Below are 13,114 nucleotides of genomic sequence, written 5' to 3'. Positions count from 1 at the left end.
CGGTTCCTGGCTATATTAAAACTTAATTATACACCTATTATTTTTGGCTTTCAGAAGCATTAGATATCTTTTGGTATGTGTTTTGCCAAAACTGAGCACACAGCTTGCATTCTGCCACTTGGTTCTAAGTACTTTAGCTGCTAATTTGGATAAAATTACTACGCATGTGCACTCAGAACTCTGCCCACTATCCTTTTACATGCTTTTTTATATCCTTAGTTCCTGAACTTTTACATTTGTGTTCTTAATATGAAGCTCCTCTTTTCTAATATTTTTATGTTTTTACAAGTATTATTTGGTTTTGATTTGAATTATGTTTCATTCTAGTATTTTGCCTCTGATTCAGCCTTAGGTGAAAGCTCTTCAGATTGTTTGGTCATCACTTTTGTATTCTATACATTATGTCAATTTTTTAGGAGCTACCTGGACTGATAGAGGGGTCTCACAGTCAGTTGGTGGTGATTCATAGTCAAAGAAGCTCAAAAAGCTCAGAGCAAGGTTCTTCCTCCATCTTCATTTTAATGGGAAGAGCTTGACCAATTTGCCTTATAAAGCCAGTAAAGGATATGTTTTCTGGTGGAGACTTATGCCTTTGAAGTAGAGAAGGATCAGAAGGTATGCCATAGGATTCTTCTGCTGACAAGTTTGGCAGGTCCTCATCAGAACGGTTTAAGACACTAGTCTCAAACTCAAACCCTTTGAAGGGCCACATTTTGGATTTGTAGGTACTTGGAGGGCCTCAGAAAAAAATAGTTAATGTCTTATTAAAGAAATGACAATTTTGCATGAGGCAAAACTCTTTATAGTTTATAAATCTTTCCTTTTGGCTAAGTCTTAATAATAATATGGTAATTTATAGCTAGAGACATATGATCAAGAAACTGTTTTATTTTACTTTTGTGATTATGATAAACATACCGAGGGCCTCAAAATAGTACCTGGCGGGCCGCATGTGGCCCGCAGGCCGCGAGTTTGAGACCACTGGTTTAAGATATCTGCGTCAGACTCTTCCAAATACTCTTTCCTAGGCCAATCTAGAAGTGTGTATTGAGTGTCAAGGCAGGGGTTGATGCTCTAACCCAGAACATAACATCTCTGACAAAAGACATTGAGCAGGGTTGCATGACCTCGTCCTTGATCGACACCTTGATGTATCCTCAGGCTGGGCTGAGGCAGGCATAGACACCTTCAAAGCCTATGTAGATAGCATCTGCAGTAGTCTTGAAAGCTCTTGCTTGCGCATAGCCCAGATCTTCTCCTGGAGAGGCAGCATCAGCACCGGAAGAGACATCGGAGTGGAAACAGTCTGCAGTCCATGTTGTCTGGATGTGTCAAGGCATGTCTGGGAGGAGACATAATCTGCAATGATGGAGAGTGATATACAGTTTGAAGGAGGTAGATGCCTGGGATGACGCCATGCCTAGGAGGGGAAGAATGTTTATCCTTCTTAGCTTTCTTACTTGCTACCTCCCCCACTGAGTGAGGCATGGAGGAAGACAACATCAAGTCTTGTCTTTGAAGAGAGTTTGATGTTCCCTATGCAGCGTCGGTGCAGTGCTGGTGTTGATACAAGTTGTCCTGAATCTCTCACCATGCTCAATGTTGATGCCAAACCAAAAAGTCTTTTACACTGAAGTTGCTGGGCTTTAAGTGTTCTCTTTAGCATACGCAAATACAGATCACAGCAAATGTCCCTGTATTCTGGACCTAGACACTGACCAGGCCAATTATGATTGATAGAGCCTGAAATGGTCCAATTACATCGAGAGAGGTGGTGGAGAGTAAAACTGTGACTGAGTTCAAAGTAGCGTGGGATGAACACAGAAGATTTAGAATCAGAAAATAATATTAAATATTGAACTAGGCCAGTTACTGGGCAGACTTGCACGGTCTGTGTCTGTGTATGGCCGTTTGGTGGAGGATGGGCAGGGGAGGGCTTCAATGGCTGGGAGGGTGTAGATGGGCTGGAGTAAGTCTTAACAGAGATTTCGGCAGTTGGAACCCAAGCATAGTACCGGGTAAAGCTTTGGATTCTTGCCCAGAAATAGCTAAGAAGAAAAAAAAAAAAAAAAAAAAAAATTTTAATTGAATCAGGTTGGGCAGACTGGATGGACCATTCGGGTCTTTATCTGCCGTCATCTACTATGTTACTATGTTACTATGAGTACATTTCTGAAACTGCTCGGCACTCTCTTTGACATGGAGGGAAAACCGGTTGACATGAAGTCAAAAGCTCGATGGCATGCAGAGCTTGAGTTAAAGGTATACTGAAAAATGAAGAATTATGAAGAGAAGTACAACAAAATTAAACCAGGAAGGTACAAAAGACATATAAGTTTGAAGCATGGAGGAGAAACTGAAGACACAGCTTCTCGACTCCGTGGAAAACTAACTGATGGTCCTGCAAGCCAACATTGGGTGGGAAGGTATCGGCACATGCACAGTATGGGCATTGCCTAAAGATTTAAAGTGACAATGCACTTGACAGTGTCCTTACCAGATTCAATGGATGATGTCACCCAATGTGAGAATATTATGCTTGCTTGTTCTCAGGGAAAATACTGTTTCACTGAAAGGATGGAAGTAAAAGATCTGAGAGAGGAGTTTAAGTATACATGGGAAGGAGACCACAGATCACGGAAAGATTTATTACAGTAAAACAGGCAGCTAGAAATGGGCAGAATGACTGGGCAAAGTGGTCCTGATGTGGAAACATCTATTACACTGGCCAACACTTATTTTGGTGCTTCAAATGTTAGACCTGTTTCTGAGTATATTTGTCCTGCTGATTCCAAAAATGGCACCAGTTTTCTCCTATCAGCTCTAGTTTTTCAGATACAGGACATAAGTACATAAGTACATAAGTAGTCGCCTCCGCCGGGGCAGACCAGAGGTCCATCTAGCCCGGCGGTCCGCTCACGCGGTGGCCCATTAGGCATATTGCCTGATCTGCGGTCCTTGACTAATTTTATGCCAACCTCAACACTTATCTCTAAACTTTCCACTGCTCTTATCTGTACCCCTCAATCCCTTTGTCCTCCAGGAACCTATCCAGGTCATCCTTGAAACCCTGTACTGTGCTATTTCTTATTACGGCCTCCGGAAGGGTGTTCCATGTGTCCACTACCCTCTGTGTGCCATAAACCACTCTGCTCGCCCATTAAAAAATCAGGATGTTTTAATAGTGTTTAAATTAATATATTTTAAGCATGAAGGAAACATATTAAAAATGAAAAGAAAAGTGTACAACACGAAAATCTACTTATTTCATACCAAAAGCACAAGTTTATGATACAAATTTTCCAGTCATTCGACACACAAAAAGGCTTCCGAGAGTGGGATCTGCCAGGACAATCCTGCATAAGATTCCAACAATAGTCTGCCATCATGGCTACATCCCATCTTTCTTGGCTGGTATCTGGTTTCCATTGTTTATATGTCTTGGTGAAATCTTTCACCTTGCTCTTCGCTTATGTCACCAAGATTCTCTGGAAAGCGATCTAAGTCAGTGGTCGGCAAACTCATTAGTCATAATAGCCAAAGATCAGCAGTACAACGATTAAGATTTCTTTTGAGAGCCAAATTTCTTTTCAAGAACCATGATTTTAGGAGTCGGTTTAAACTAGCTACTAACATTAAATAAAACCAGATATGGCAAATGTCATTTAAAAGCAGCCAATCAGTATGATGGGCAGGAAATATTGTCCAATATGAAAGGAGGGGTTAGCAGTTTTCTCTGCATGTTTGGCAGCGGGACTGATGTTGCTCCTCCTTTCCTCTTTCCACTCCCTCCCTCGCCCCACAAGCATACCGGGACTGCCGGGTTTCCTGAACACTAAGTAGAAATACAATAGATGTATGGGACTAGGAGGGACAGTGGAGTGCTATAGAAAAGTGGTGAAATCTGCACAGTCAAGCCTGCAAGGATTACTAGATGTCTTTCAGCAGCTACCCTCCCTCCCCCTTACCTTCATGGCGATTTTCTTTTTTTTGTCTTGCAGCTGCCTGAGCCGGCTTTCATTAAGTCGCACGTGGCTGCCGAAACTTCTCTGATGCAACTTCCTGTTTCCGGTTTCGTCAGAGGAGAAGTTTCAGCAACCACACGAAGTTTCGGCAGCCACAAGCGACTTGATGAAAGCCGGCTCGGGCAGCTGGAAGACAAAAAAAAGAAAATCACCATGGTAAGGGGGAGGGAGGGAAATGCGCGTTCCCTCCCTTAACTGAGGGAGACAAGGTCAGTCACTGTGTCGTTCTCTAGCAGAGCCGCACTCAAGTGGCTAAAGATCTGAATGCGGCTCGTGAGCCGCGGTTTGCCGACCACTGATCTAAGTGACGGTGCAGATAATGGACTTTTAACACTCATGTTACAACCAAGCCTGTTGAAATGAAAGAGCATATCCTCTTCTAACTGAGTGTCATTGTCTGCCTTCTTGTTGCCAAGAAAGTTTTTCACAACAAGAACAAATGAAGATCAGGCACATGAATTGATTTCATTCATTGATGCTATGAAATGTGGGTCATTTATAAGTTGCCTGAGCAGTGGACTATTGAAAATTCCTGCCTTCAGTTTTTCCATGATAAGTCCAGGTAACAAATGCGCTATGTATTTAATGCACGAACCGTCTTTACTCAAAGCCTTTACAAATGGTTTACATTTTTATGTCAGTGTGCATTATAGGAAAGGAAGTAGATGAATAGTTGTGAAACAAAGGTCATACTCAAGAAAAATTAGGTTAAGTACATAAATTTCCCATTCAAAAGAGAAACTAGAACTGATGTGGTCTATCCAATGCAATTTTCTGAATCAGCGCCTCAAATAATCCCTGAACAGGCTATAAAACCCAAGGCACCAAGAAATTATTTTTGGTGGCCTGTGTTATGTTTAAGAAATACATGACTGAACTGAATTACTATTGGTTCAATGCTCCCAGGCACATCCACTAGGACCAGGAGAGCAGAAACTCTTATGGGAAGTGCTTTCTGTAGCACAGTTCAGTTCCTGCTGGCAACCTGCTACAATATGCTCCAGCATCACTCATCAGTGAACCTCAACATTCAGCTAGAAGGTACTTTATCGGTTTTGAGTATGGGCCCCCCCCCCAAAAAAAAAGCTACTTTCTACTCTGTTCTTACTGGCTGCCCAGTCTTACAAAGTAACATACTAATTTTTATTTTAATTAATTTAAACATGATCTGAAAGTCACAGAACAGCCATGTACAAAAAACCCGAAATCCTTACTTTTTCATATGACTTATGATTGTATGGACGCCCTCCAAATGGATGGAGGGTTTGACCTCAGAACTGAACAGATAAAGTCTGAAACAATCAGGTCCTTTTCTGTCTTCTAAGACATCATAATCACAAAGCTGTACTTGCCAGACAGTGAAGCCCTGAGTCACCTCTGAGAAGCAGCACTAAAGAGGTCTGTGTCCATTATCTGAGCTAGCTTTATCAGGGCTGGCGCAGATTTATTTGCTGGACCACAACCTTGCTCCTCTCCTATTCAAAAAAAAAGACCTGGGAATTAGAACATTACTGTCCGCACCCTGCAAGTCAGTCTCTTTGTCCTATGAATAATTTCCCCGTTCACATCCGCAACCTCAAGGCTCCCACTCTCGCTTGAGTTTTCTGAGGAGTCATCTTCTCCCATCAAACGTTCAGGCACAGCACCAGTGACTCGCATCACCTCCACATGCAGCCTCCCTGCAACCTGTAGAGTGCACAAAGGAGGGGAAAACAAAGAAGCAGGCAGTTAGACTACGGGTAGTGTTGGTCTTCGGAGAAACAGCAGCATTAAATATTTTCACATTTATCAAAAGTACCATAGTTCCAAAGGGATGAGGAACAAAATCCCAGCTGTGTTTTTGCCAAAGTCATAATCTACCTTGATAAAAAATAGGACCCCCAACATTTTTTCAAGTAACCTGAAAATGTCTTACGAGGCTTGGACCTCACATGTTTACATAGTTCAATATATAGAAAGTCAGCTTGGGATCTGAAGGTGAGCCGGCCTCAATTTTGATTGCTCAATTCAGATAGGAATGTTCCTCAAGGTAATGTAGCAGCTCTCATGTTTGTCAGCACTTACACAGCACATACAGACTTAAAGGGCATAGCTCTTTGATATGCTGTGTGAAACAGGAGAATCAGCTTCAGTGTGACACAAGCTGTGTCAAGGCAAAAATCTGGTTGTGCCTTGGAAAATCAGATTTCCACTAACTCCATTAAGTAAGTGACTCAGGTGACATCCAAACTAGTTTGTCCATCTTTAATGAAATGACAGAAGGGTCCAAGTTATTTATTTATCCAGTGTGGGGTGGAGAGATGGGAATATTTTATGATTGTTTTTACTTATGAATAACTATAGGATACAAGGGAGAGGGATTATTCGATACAGTTTAGAATTTGATGATATATTAAGTGTGATTTAAGTATATAAGATTGTATTATATGTTACACTTACTGGAAGCTTTAAAATGAATAAAGATTAATTACTACAACAAGTTATGGGGAAGGGGGGAACGATTGTTTTATGTATTAATAAGTGCCTTCTTTGTAGTGTTTATATCTAAATTAATTGTATGGCACTGTCAAAATTTGAAAATCAATAAAGATTAATAATAAAAAAAGAACATTGATATATATTGATAGTTGTTATTTATTGGTATATGGGTGGGAGGGGTGGGTTTCTTATATAGCACAGTTACTTACCGTAACAGGTGTTATCCAGGGACAGCAGGCATATATTCTCACATGTGGGTGATGTCATCTACGGAGCCCCGATGCGGACAGCATTTCAAGCAAACTTGATTGAAGATTCAAGCTTGCTGGCTGCACCACGCATGTGTGCCTCCTGCTCCACTAGAGGGCACATCCCCTCCTCATGGTCTCCAGTTCACATATCCAGCAAAGAAGCCAACCCCGGGGAGGTGGGCGGGTTGTGAGAATATATGCCTGCTGTCCCTGGATAACACCTGTTACGGTAAGTAACTGTGCTTTATCCCAGGACAAGCAGGCATGATATTCTCACATGTGGGTAACCTCCAAGCTAACTGACACGGGATGGAGGGAAGGTTGGCTATTCAAGCAAATAGGTTACGTAAGACCGATTGGCCAAACCGGCCATCGCTTCTGGACAGTGTATCCAGGCAGTAGTGTGAGGTGAAAGTATGAACCGAAGACCACATGGCAGCCTTGCAGATATCCTCGATGGGCGTGGACCTGAGGAAAGCTATCGAAGCTGCCATTGCTCGGACCTTATGTCCCCTCACTCGACCGTGCAGCGCGAGACCAGCCTGAGCGTAGCAGAAAGAAATACAAGCAACCAACCAGTTGGACAGGGTGCACTTGGAAACTCGGCGCCCCAACCTGTTAGGGTCGAAGGACAAAAACAATTGGGGGGCCATCCGATGAGATTGGGTGCGTTGGAGGTAGAAGGCCAACGCCCGCTTGCAGTCGAGAGTGTGAAGCGCCACTTCTCCGGGATGAGAGTGGCTTGGGGAAGAACACCGGTAGAACAATGGACTGGTTGAGATGGAAATCAGACACCACCTTAGGTAAGAACTTAGGGTGGGTGCGGAGAACCACCTTGTCGTGATGGAATACAGTGAAAGGTGGGTCCGCTACCAAAGCCTGCAGCTCACTAACTCTTCGGGCAGACGTGAGTGCAAGTAGGAAGATCACTTTCCAAATGAGAAATTTAAGGTGACATTTATCCATGGGCTCAAAGGGGGGTTTCATCAGTTGAGCCAGAACTACATTGAGATCCCAAACCACCGGAGGTGGTTTGAGTGGCGGATGAACATTCAAAAGACCTTTCATGAAATGAGAGACCAAGGGATGGAGTGAGAGAGCCTTTCCTTCCAGGGGCTGGTGAAAGGCAGCAATCGCACTAAGGTGCACTCGAATGGAATTGGTCTTTAGGCCCGAGTGAGATAAATGAAGCAGGTACTCTAGAACCAAGGACACTGGGACCGACACCGGGTCCTGGCGGTGAGATGAACACCAGGACGAGAATCTAGTCCACTTCTGAGAATAGCAGAGTCTAGTCGAGACTTTCCGAGAGGCCTCCAACATTTCCCTGACCGACTGAGATACAGGGAAGGGATTCAGGGGGAAAGAATCCAAGCAGTCAGATGAAGAGACTGAAGATTGGGATGTAACAGTGAGCCCCGACTCTGTGATAGCAGAGAGGGAAAGACAGGCAGAAGTAGAGGTTCCCTGGCACTGAGTTGAAGTAGTAGGGAAAACCAGGACTGGCGAGGCCATTGAGGGGCGATGAGGATCAGAGTGGCCCTTACCGACTTCAGATGGACCAGCGTTCTCAGAATCAGAGGAAATGGCGGGAACGCATAAAGAAACTTCCCCTCCCAGTCTAGGAGGAAAGCATCTGCCTCGAGGCGGTCCGGGGAGTATATCTTCGAGCAGAAGAGAGGCAGTTTTTGATTGTCGGGGGAGGCGAACAGATCTATCTGTGGGGTCCCCCACGTGTCGAACACCTGTCGCAGTACCTGGGCATGCAGGGACCATTCGTGTGGCTGGAGGAGGCGGCTGAGCCTGTCCGCCAGGCAGTTTTGTTCTCCTTGGATGTAAATCGCTCGAAGGGAGATGTTTTGGGAGATCGCCCACTCCCAGAGCCGTAGAGCTTCTTGGCAGAGGGACCAAGACCCCGTCCCTCCTTGCTTGTTTACGTAGTACATCGCCACCTGGTTGTCCGTACGGACGAGAACCACCCGGTCGCGAAGCAGGTGTTGGAAGGCCACTGCGGCGAGGTAGATGGCCCGGAGTTCCAACACGTTGATGTGGCAGCGACGGTCCTCTGAGGACCACAGACCTTGATTCCGGAGACTGTCCACATGAGCCCCCCAAGCGTACTCCGACGAGTCCGTGGTTAGGACCTTGTGGTGTGGAGGGGCGAGAAAGAGCAAACCCTTGGAAAGATTCGAAGAGTCGGCCCACCAACGGAGCGATCTTTGCAAGGAAGGAGTCACTGTCACGTGGCGGTTGATCGGGTCCTGATCCTGTCGCCATTGTGATGCCAAAGTCCACTGTGGTAACCGCAGATGAAGGCGAGCAAGCGGGGTAACGTGGACTGTGGAGACCATGTGGCCGAGGAGCGTCATCATTTGTCGTGCCGAGACCGAGTTCGATCACGAGACTTGTCGGCTCAGGTTTACCAATGCCTCCCGACGCTGAGGAGGGAGGAAGGAGCGAAGGCCCCGATGAATTGTAAGGATTGAGAGGGGCATAGTTGGGATTTTGGGAAGTTTACCTTGAACCCCAGACACTGAAGAGAAGTAATAGTCCGTTGGGTCGCTGAAATAGCCCCCTCCCTGGTCGAGTCTTTGATCAACCAATCGTCCAGGTAGGGGAATACCTGCAGACCTCGGGAGCGCAATGCAGCTGCGACCACTACGAGGCACTTCGTGAAGACTCGGGGGGACGAGGACAGGCCGAAGGGGAGGACCCGATATTGCAGGTGAAGGTCTCCCACCTGAAAACGCAGGAACTTGCGGCAAGCAGGGTGCACCGGAACATGGGTGTAGGCCTCCTTCAGGTCGAGGGAGCAGAGCCAATCGCCCTCGCCGATCAAGGGGTAAAGAATCGGAAGTGAAAGCATCCGGAACTTTTCCCGTACCAGAAACTTGTTCAGGCGCCTTAAGTCTAGGATCGGGCGCAGGTCTCCTGTCTTCTTCGGTACCAGGAAGTAACGGGAGTAAAACCCTTGGCCCCTTTGATTTTGGGGGACCGGTTCCACCGCCCGCAGGCGGAGGAGGTCCTGTGCCTCGGAGAGGAGGAGGGGCAACTGCGCTCAATTGGGAGGGCATGCGCTCGGTGGGCTGTCGGGGGGTACCTCTTGAAAGTTGAGCGAGTACCCTGATGAGATCATGCCAAGGACCCATGAGTCCGACGTGATGGCTTTCCAGCGAGGGTAGTAGGCTTGAAGGCGGCCCCCGATGGGGAGGGGGGCCGGTAGAGGTGCGGAGGGGGCCCGCCCCGTCCACTCATTCTGTCAAAAGGACGGAGATGGCTTCGCTGACGCCGTGGGCTGTGACTTTGGTGGAGCCCTAGCGTGAGCCTGAGGGCGTCGCGGCGGTGGTCTGGAGAAGGCCGGTGTGGACTTCTGGGGGTAGCGTCGAGATAATCCCCGGAAAGAGCGAGATGCCTGTGGTTTAGGCTTCTGTCGGACAAGAGACGCGAAGGAACGTTCGTGTTCAGACAACCGTTTCGTAGCAGCCTCGATGGTGTCGTCGAAAAGTTCCTTCCCAACGCAAGGGAGGTTGGCAAGTCGATCTTGCAGGTTGGGGTCCATATCGACGAGTCGTAGCCATGCCAGTCGGCGCATGGCCACCGCGAAGGCTGCGACTCTCGAAGATAGCTCGAAGCCGTCATAAGCGGCGTGGAACAGGTGTAGCCTGAGGTTGGAAAAATCCTCGAGGAGGAGGCTGAACTCTGTCTGGCGAGGGGTGGGTAAGCTCTCCGAGAAGGAGGCAAGCCGCCCAATGAGGTGCTTCAGGTAGGAAGAAAAAGTGAAGGTGTAGTTCAGGACTCTGGCGATCATCAGAGAGTTCTGATACAACCGGCGTCCAAATTTGTCCAGTGTCCGGCCTTCGCGTCCAGGAGGGACCGCCACGGACACCCTTGAGGGGTGAGCTTTTTTCAGAGATGACTCCACCAGCAGGGATTGGTGGGACAGCTGTGGTTTCTCAAACCCCGGGTGAGGTACCGTCCGGTACTTAGACTCCATTTTAGATGGGACCGCCGTCACCATGTAAGGAGTTTCGAGGTTCCTGATAAGGGTCTGCCCGAGTACCGGGTTCAGTGGTAGCCGGAGGGACTCTCGGGGCGGGGAAGGCATATCCAGCTCCGCCAGGTATTCCTTGGAGTACCTTGAGTCAGATTGTAAGTCCAAGTCAAGGGCACGTCCCATGTCCTGGACGAACCTCGTGAAGGATGGTCGATGGGGTCCCGTGGCCCCTTGCGGGGACGGTGACCGAGACCTCCGTTTGGCTGAGAAGGAAGGAGAAGCCTCCCTCGAATAGCGGGGTTCTCGCTCAGACCCTCGGTCCGATACCGGAGACGCGCTGTGGAAGCACTCCGGGGTCGAGGACCTGCGTCGCCTCGAGGAGCCCCTCGGGGACGACGCCGGGGTTCTGGGTACCAATCGGTGCCTGGTCGGGGATCCCTCCCCGGACTCCCTCGGCGAAAGCCTAGGGCCTCGGACCGGAGCCCCGGACTGAGGGGGAGTCAGTAGGAGCTGTGGGTTGGTGAGAGACAGCTCGGTGACCCTTAGCGGCTCCCCCGATCGAGTCGAGGGGGTGCGCCCTCGAGCTGGAGGGGAACTGCGGGCCTTCTTAGAAAGGGGTCTCGATTTTCGTTTCGAATGCCTCGGATGCCTCGGAGAGGAATCCGATGAAGAGGAGAGGCGACGAGAATGGCGCGGTTTTCCTCGAGGGGTCTCGGTGCGTTGCTCAGGCTGGTCCGGCGCGTGCGAGGTCGAGGCCGGTTGCAGGTGAGCCATGGCAGCGGATAGCTCCGTTGTGATCATTGCTCGGATCAGTTCCTGGAATACTGGCACGGACAGCATCGATGGCATGTCCAAGGCCGCTGTGCTCTTCACCGGGGGCGATCTCGCTTCGGAGCATTCCCGAGGGGTGGAGGCACATCCCGAGGTCTTCGGGGTTTTCGCCGGGGCCGTGGGTAAGGAGTTTACACTCTGTCCAGCCATTGTCCCCGAGGTTGGCTTCTTTGACGATGTGGAACCTGAGGAAGGAAGAGGGGACTTACCTGGGGCCGAGGACTTATGAGAGCTCGAGGTCTTTGAAGTCGAGTCCCGAGGCGGGGCTGATGTAGTCGAGGCCGAGATCGAGACCGGGGCCGGGGCCGATCTTGAGGTCGAGGGTTGATCGGTAGCAAATAGCTCTGCCATGCGGGCCCGTCGGCGGCGGAGCGCCCACTGTTGAAAAGTTGCACATCGGGGGCAAGTTTCCGTTGGATGGTCGGCCCCCAGGCAAAGGATGCACCAGCGATGCAGGTCTGTGAGAGATAGAAGACGCTAGCACCCGGTGCACTTTTTAAAACCCGTAATGGACCGGGACATCCAGGCGGCCGCGGCCAATCAGGCCTCGCGGTCGCGGCGATCCGGGAGGCCCCGGATCGTGAGAAAACGCGTGAAAAGCGCGATGAGCAGGAAGAAAGAAAAAATTTGTTATGCACAGCGAATTTTAGCGGTAGAAAAGAAAAAGAAAAGTAACAAATCGCGGTGCAAACAAGGCACTAGGGCAGCGCTAAGAAAAACGTGTCTTCTTAGCACAGCGGAAAAAATTGAACTGGAGACCACGAGGAGGGGATGCGCCCTCTAGTGGAGCAGGAGGCACACATGCGTAGTGCAGCCAGCAAGCTTGAATCTTCAATCAAGTTTGCTTGAAATGCTGTCCGCATCGGGGCTCCGTAGATGACGTCACCCACATGTGAGAATATCATGCCTGCTTGTCCTGGGATAAAATTATTTATTTGGAATAATACAAATAAGAATGTCAAGTGATGAATTAAGGTATTTCTGAATGAATGTTGTACACTTGTAATTTTTGAAAATGAATAAAGATTTATAAAAAAAAAGAACATTTCTTAGCTACTGTTCCACTATTAAGCTTAGAGCTGAATGTAATGAAAAATTATGCTCTGTTTTATCCTATATCCTCTTTGTCACATGAATGTAATCTGAAAGTGATTATGCTTGATGACCTGTTCTTATAACTCAACTACACACAGCACCATTCTTCAAAAGTGAAACTGTGTAGTTCTGAAATTACTGGGAACCACATTGTGGAGATTGAGCATTTAAGGAGAGTGCTAAGACTCCTGGTATCCCCTAGAACCTATATATTAACCCTTCTCCCACCTCATCTCTCCTGCCACAACCTACTCCCTTCCCCCTGATGTTGGGCCTGCCACTACCACAACTTTACTACCTCTGCACACAATACAGGAAGGAACAGGAATGAGTTAGTCCAGAGGAAAGCTACTAAAATGGCCAGTAGTCTACGTCATAAGGTATACAGGGACAGACTCAAAGATTTTTCAATTTTTCTATATTTTGGAGAAAATGCAGGA

At 47.9% G+C, this 13,114-nt stretch overlaps 1 protein-coding gene across 1 annotated transcript in view; it reads right to left on the bottom strand.

Moving 5' to 3' along the window:
• The window catches only part of KIF13A (kinesin family member 13A), a 483,305-nt gene that overhangs the window by 153,877 nt on the left and 316,314 nt on the right, over positions 1 to 13,114 (bottom strand). Inside the window, 1 exon segment of the mRNA XM_033934590.1 lies at positions 5,547 to 5,711. Within this exon segment, the coding sequence (XP_033790481.1) occupies positions 5,547 to 5,711 (165 nt within the window).

This window comes from Geotrypetes seraphini, chromosome 2, assembly GCF_902459505.1.
Source record: "Geotrypetes seraphini chromosome 2, aGeoSer1.1, whole genome shotgun sequence".
In the NCBI taxonomy this organism is placed as follows: domain Eukaryota; kingdom Metazoa; phylum Chordata; class Amphibia; order Gymnophiona; family Dermophiidae; genus Geotrypetes; species Geotrypetes seraphini.
Note: the sequence above shows the minus strand (reverse complement) of the source record. Positions and strands in the feature narration are given on the sequence as shown.